At 29.1% G+C, this 7,432-nt stretch overlaps 1 protein-coding gene across 1 annotated transcript; it reads left to right on the forward strand.

Moving 5' to 3' along the window:
• Positions 1–6: 6 nt before the first annotated feature.
• On the forward strand, positions 7–680 carry LOC106344228. The gene is made up of 3 exons (XM_013783642.1): positions 7–53; positions 167–319; positions 393–680. The coding sequence occupies exons 1-3, from the start codon at positions 24–26 to the stop codon at positions 516–518; spliced, it is 309 nt and encodes a 102-aa protein (XP_013639096.1). The 5' UTR covers positions 7–23; the 3' UTR covers positions 519–680.
• Positions 681–7,432: the final 6,752 nt, after the last annotated feature.

Raw genomic sequence — 7,432 nt, forward strand, 5'->3', positions numbered from 1 at the left:
GGGTTATGACAAAACTGCATAATATGAGACCCTATGAAGCTTGCCATCTTTTGGTATGTTCTTACTCTGCCTGTCATGCATCTTCGTCTTGAAATTTTACTCATGAGATTGCATTCAACGGTTGCTTCCTCATGCTGGTGATGGTGTGAACCCGTGGGACACTCAGGCACCTCCATTTGTTGCAGACATGGAGGGTAAAACCTACAAGTTCCAGGTCAAGGTCAGTGCATACAACTTCACTGAAAACCATCAAATTTTTACGATCTCCTGCATCCTTAGTGAAGGTGACCGTATGCCGCTCCCTCAGTTTGTTGTCAATGTAAGTTCCATGTACTAAATTACGGTCAGTTAGCTTCACGGTATATATTAATAGGTTATTTTGATCTGAATAGGGAGGTGATGATGACAATGGAGACGACAACAGTGGTGCCATCTCGGTTGGTGTTAAGGTGGAGACTGGTGGTAGCAGTCAGGTGCAAGGATCCTCGGGAATTAAGAAGAAGGCACGTACGGCATAGGTGGAGAGGATTGGATACTTGAAGTTGTGCAGTATTTTCCGCTTTCAGTAATGCTTACGCATGTGTTTTTTTATCCATGTTTTGTTGACCACTTAATCTTTGAATCTTGGTTATTTTATATTTGGTTACAGACAAGCTTTATTAAATCTATCACGTTTTCCAGTTGTTCTGTATTTAAGATTTTTATTTATATTTGGATCACTGAAATACTGCTTGAAATGGAGTATTATTCTATTAATATTACTTGAGTATTCATTTTTGATGTGTAAACTCTTCGCTACAATAAAATACAACAAAAAGACAAAGACCAATAGTTCAGACAATTAAATTCGATATGTCTACGTTTCATATCATTTTACTTAACATATAATGTATCATAACAAAAGATCATGACTGGGAATATTGGTCCCTCGGATACAGCTCTCTCCTCTTGACACCATGCATCCTTTCACGTTATGCCGCCGCCAATATCCGCTTCGTCTTTGCTATGCGATGACAATCAATAAAAGTCAAGGACAGAGTTTGAATCAGGTGCTTTATATCTTCCTAGGACAGTCTTCACTCACAGCCAGTCGTATGTGGCGCTATCACGAGTAACAACACCGGAGGGGCTTAGGATATTAGACGATACCTATGATTTAGACGGTGTGGATGCAGTAACCAATATTGTCTAGAAAGAGATCTTCAAGGGCCTTCGAGCGCAAAGACTAGCATTAAGTAGGTTTAGATGGTGTGATATCTCAGGTTTTTTTTTATTTCTAATACTGACTTTATCACTTTCATTGCAGGGAAAGCAGCCAATGTGTTCCTGAAGAATTTTTAGCTTCGACAAGGATATCGTAATCGAGTGCACTCCGCATGAAATTTTCAAAATACTCAGACTCCCTCTTTTCTATCGTTTTTCCTTATAATACTCTGATGAAATCAATACTCTGTTTTTCAAAGGTTTGTAAAGCTTGATGGCTTCATTTTGGAGTCTGTGACCCACATATATTATGTTTCAATGGTCCAATATATCCAGAACATCTTAATTTACTACCATATGCTTACTAAAAAAACTCATAAACAAATAGAATCCCCCAAGAATAAACACTACTAACGTGCATCTAAGCACTTATAAAAAGAATAATTTACCAACGTGCATCTAAGCACTCACTTATATAATAATATACAAGTCCGACCTCAAGTGAAGCATTCATTCACACGGTATTAGATAACAATTACTCAAATTCTGTTGTTGGTCTAATTGAAATACAAAATAACTAAAGCCTTAACTGGTGGCCTTAAATTTGGTAAAATATATTTACTATAAATAAATGGCCCTATAGGCCAAGATTATCTTACTCAATATTATTTCCATATCAACAAACGAAGGTATCAAGATTAACTGGATTATTAGCAATCACACCAACAACATCAACTACGCCTCAAACCGTATACTCAAAAATAATATTGTTCCCATATTCGAATACTATAATTACGGCTAAAATTCAAGCTGTCAATTATTAGCAAGAATATTGAAATCTTCAATTAACCGCAGTAAAAACATATATCTCCGTTTGAATAATTAAACATAGCACCACAGACACAAAACAATATAAAAGTATTCACAGTCAAGCATACGAAGTAACTACGTCTTTACAATATCTCAAAAGAGAAAAAAAAACATGGAGTCCACAAATCATGCTTCTGTCATATTAGCTGAAGAAGCCAGAGAGACCACTCAAGCATTCCAAGCTTTAGCTGTGACCCATTCAACCGATGCCTCATCCGGTACCGAATAACCAACGGCAATCCAAACACTCGACCCCAACTTAACATAAAGAAAATTTACACAAAATTATATATTTTACAAAAACCGGTCCTTCAAGCATTCCAAAGCTTCTTAGTTTCCACTTATTATCGGAATTCATTCATGAAATCTATTGTTGTTAATCAAATTTGTAATAAAGTGGCCGTTCTCAAATGTCCCAGATAAAAAGAAGGTCATATCAGTTAGAAGAATAAAAAGACAAATAACAAATGTTTTACAAATTACATATGTAGCTTCATGTAAATGTGATGAAAGTCAATTATCATCATTATAAGTCCAAATCCTTTATCAACCATGGTCGAGAAATAAGTATAAGTGACTTGATGGCAGTAACAACAAGCTTGACTTGCAAGTAATTGAATTTTGTTTTGTTGCACCGAACCCAGTCTTGCAAAAGAAAATAAAAAGGACGAATATGATGGATTTAGTGAAAATTTGTATAAATACATAACTCCATTACAGGTTAACTAAAAATAAAATAAGGAGTGAGTCTTACATAACCTTTTCATTTTTTAGTCACAAAACTTGAGCTTTGGAAAATTAATATTGAAAATGATTAAACCACAACCAAAGATTAATACATCAGAAAATTGTAAAAAAAAAAACTAACAAGATATAACAAATATAATTACAAAATTACTGAAATACATAATAATCCATATATAATGCATAATTACAAGGGTACACATCTATAACTATATATAACATATTTCAATCCCCAAGCAATTCACATAGCTTCAAAAAACCTGCATACCGAAAGAAGAGCACCCTCACCAGCGGAGGAAGATGAACCTTGCACTATATTCATTGAGCAGATTGTAAAAGGCGGGTTTATAAATTTATTGCAATGCAACCATATCTATCAATATCAACGCATAATTGATTGGATCCGAATGAACGTAAGATGCCATACATGTCGAGATACAATATTTTAGTAGAAATATTTTCTCATTTATAAGAACAATAAGTTGTACTTAATTTATCCATTTTAAATAATACATTTGTCGCCTTTGTTAATTTTTCTTTTTGTTTCTTATTTCTCCATTTCTTTTTTTTATTAATAAAAGAAATAGTGTGATCAATTATATAATATATAAGCAAATATAACCAAAAAAATATCACACAAAAAAAACAAACAAATGCCAAAAAATCACCATTGTTAATATTATAAGTATCTAACATTCTACTAAACAAATACAATAACTTTAACAAAGATTTCTCCAAAAAAAAAAACATCATTACCCATTATTTTATATACCCTCACAAAATTATGATATAATAGTATTATAAATCAATATTTCATTTTCTTTTGACCAAATCCGATTAATTTATTTATTTTATAGTGTATAAAATTGACACATACATATTCTAAAACTTGATCCATCAATTCCCGCCCGTAGGGCGGGCCTATCCTAGTTTAATATATATAAAAACATCCAGAATATTTATGATACTTTTTAAGTTCATTTAAATACTTGAAAATATATACAATCAAACGTAAATATCTAAAATAGTTAAAATATACTCAAAACTCCAAGATACTAAAATAATTATTAATTCTCAATCCAAATATTTAAATCAAACCAAATTATATGTTAAGTTAGGTACTCTTACATATGTTATTCAAATTTATATGTAATATATTCTATTGTTTATAATTTTTTTTGAAAATTAAAGCATATAATAAATTTTAATTTTTTAAAAATAATTTAAATTGGTTTTTAAATCCGAACCGAATCCACAAAGATCTGAACCGAACATGAAATCCCAAACAGACCCAAAAACGAACCCAAACGTCCACACCTAGTCACTATTATATATCATACTAAGTTAAGATCCGCGCCTTGCGCGGGATCAACATTATATATATAAATTATTTTATGTATTAAATATTTTTACATATTATGAAATAATTAATATATATTAAATAATTAAAGTTCAGTAACTATTAAATATATAATTAAATTGGTGCGAACATATAAATCAATTTTATTAATCTAAATTTTTTTTTTGTTTGATAGGATATGTAATTAAATTTAAATGATACTAACATAGATAATATATTTTAGTATATTTTTAGTATTAATGTCTATTAAATGATGATTCCTACTCATACAGTTTTTTTGATCATTTATATCTTTTGTAAAAAAAATTTAAAATACTGATAACAAAATTTTCATTGTGGGATTAATAGTTTTAGTAATTTATAATTAAAAAAAAATAAGTTGTCAATGATCGTTCAAAACTTTTATCAAAAAAATTGTTCAAAGTAAATTTTGAAACTAAAATATTGTATTTTATATGGTTTATAATTTAATTTAAAATGATATATATATTAATCTTAATAATTAATTAAATTAGACTTTTTACTTACATAATTTTGTAATAATTTGTATTTTGTCATAACAAAATTTTTAAACCATGAATCATAAAATTTGAATGTGAGACTTTTAACAATTTTAGTAAATTATAGCTGTTTGTAAAAATTCAAAATATAACATATACATAAAAATCCAAATTTTTATTATATGGTTATTGTGGTTGTTTAATTTATTTAATAGTTTAAAATTAAACAAATATGATAGAAGATACACTATTTTTTTATCAAATCTTTATTATTCAAAATCATTAATTGCCATATATACTTTAGCCACATTAGGAAATTCCGTAAATTTTATTTATGAAAATATTAAAGTACATTAATGATGAATTTATTGTTAGTTTAATAAAAAAAACTTATTATATAAATAGATGGACCAACATATTTCTCTAATGATTCTAAGAATCATCCTAGTGATGACATGTGGCTACAAAAAGAAGTTGTAATGCTTCTCAAATAATATATAGGGGATATGTGTCATCATAGATTACAAAAATATGTGTTATTATATAGTTAATCGTATTTTATACGTACCATCAAATAAGTAATATTATAACTAATAATATATTTTACGTACAATCATATAAATAATCACATATTATATTTTTAAATTTCAATGTGAAATATAAAAACCATAATTTAAGTTGGTGTTTGAAATTGAGTTTGTATTATATTTTTCTTATATATATTGAAAACATTTTTATAATGGTTATTGGAAAATATATTAGTAAAAATCATTTTTGAATATATATATATTTTTGAATAATTTTTTTGATATAAATTAATTTTAAATTATTATTTTGATTTGAATATTTATATCAAGTAGCATAAGTACATTATTTTTTAATATAATGTAATTGACTTCTAATTTTTTTTAATAACATAAGTCAATTACTTTTTTTTCCTAATTTACTGCTATCAATGTTTCCAAACATTATTATATTTATTTTTTTAGTACTATCCATGTTTCCAAACAATTACTAAAGGTACTTGTACTTTTTTTTTGTCAAAAGATACTTGTACTTTAATAAAATAGATGCTATAAAAAATGATCAAATATGGGACATTTTTTGTATATTGTGCATGGGATCCCAAATATGGCAAAATTTTCAAGGATATACTGAGTTTTGTGGTTACAAGATTAGCCACCGTAAAAATGGTTAATTAATGGTAAAGTCCCATGTTAAAAAACATTCTAAATAAGGATTAGCCAGGTTCTAATCCGAGATGCTACGAGGCTAGTTATACAAATAAATAAATAAATAAAGGGACTAGGAGGTGAGAAAGTGGTGGGTGGTCCTTGAGCCTTAAAGGAAACAAAGAAGACATCTCATACTTGACCCCAATTATTATGCCACCTTCTCGCTCACGTCTCCATCCGTTTTCGTTGTCATCTATTTGTCTTCTTGAGGCTTTACTCTTCAAACGTGTCACCTTTTTAATGGCAAAAACCTCTCATCTTTCGATTGTTTTTTGTAATCCGTGATCTATATTCTTGTTTTTTACCCATTAGACTTGTTTTTTTTAATCGTCGATCAACATATTCTAGCACAACTTACAAGTAATATCGTTATTATGGCCATAATAGGCTAGTAAACTGGATCCTCATTGCATATTATAGGTATTTTACACAACACCATAACTCATGGTTAATGGTTGACAACTTGACATTCAAACAACTGGATAAAGTTTGTGATTCAATCTTTGATTGGATGTACTTTTAGCAAGTTTAGCTATTACAAAATGCTTCTGAAATTTAGTTGTTGTAACCGATTATACACGTTGACTAACACACACAAGAAGTCATAGCTAGTCCTGCATAGCTAACGTAAACGTAATCATCATATTATTTAATTTTTGAAACGTTTGTACTTAAGTTCATATCATCAAGACTGAAGTAATCTCTCAAATCGGCTGAAGTAACCACGTTCGGACAATAAACCGATTGGCTTTAGTCTCTACTTATTGTATAATTCAAATATAGTTATAACAAAATATACATATATGTAAGGACAAAGTATGATATATGCACTCATTTTGTTTCACAAAGTTGTTTAGATGTAGGGCACAAGAAAGTCTTTTTTAACTTATTATCATTTTATAATATGACTAAAAGAAAAACTATACAGAGAAAACAAAAAACTCTTCGAGAAGAAACCAATTTCAGATAAAGAGGTCTCTCACATGCGACCCACTTTGAACAAAAGAGTCGGACCGTAGGGTCTGCATGCACATGCCTTCTCGTATATAATTATACTTCATTTTAATTTCATTTTGGCATATAGCTTATAAATATCGAATTTAGTTTTCTTGAAATATAAATTCAAATCTGTGCTGGATGAATGGGCCCGAAATTAGATACATACTTTGTCCTTTACGTATATAAATATTTATATCCTTTTTTTTTTGAGAAAAAAATATTTATATCCTCTAATGTGGATTAGTTAACTGGTCGAACCTAGAACTTGAAGAGTACTGAATTCAAATATTCGATGGAAAGTGTTTAAACACTAAATATTAACTAGAATATTTATAGAGAAAAAGACAAAAATAGCATTAAATCAAGTTTATGTTCCCAAACTAGTACTCAAGGTCAAAAGTCACAAAAATAACACTTAATGTTTTATCAAAAGTCACAAATTTGAGGTTTAGAGTAAAAGAATGGTGTTTAAGATTTAGGGTTTAGGGTTTAGGGTTTAGAGTTTAGGGTTTAGGGTTTAG

Source organism: Brassica oleracea, chromosome C1 (genome assembly GCF_000695525.1).
Source record: "Brassica oleracea var. oleracea cultivar TO1000 chromosome C1, BOL, whole genome shotgun sequence".
Classification (NCBI taxonomy): domain Eukaryota; kingdom Viridiplantae; phylum Streptophyta; class Magnoliopsida; order Brassicales; family Brassicaceae; genus Brassica; species Brassica oleracea.

Excerpts from the sequence above, each read along its gene's own strand:
- LOC106344228 (XM_013783642.1), top strand. The coding sequence starts at position 24 with ATGAGACCCTATGAAGCTTGCCATCTTTTG. Across the intron at positions 54-166 it reads ATGAAGCTTGCCATCTTTTG|GCACCTCCATTTGTTGCAGA; the intron begins GTATGTTCTTAC and ends TGGGACACTCAG. Across the intron at positions 320-392 it reads TCCCTCAGTTTGTTGTCAAT|GGAGGTGATGATGACAATGG; the intron begins GTAAGTTCCATG and ends TGATCTGAATAG.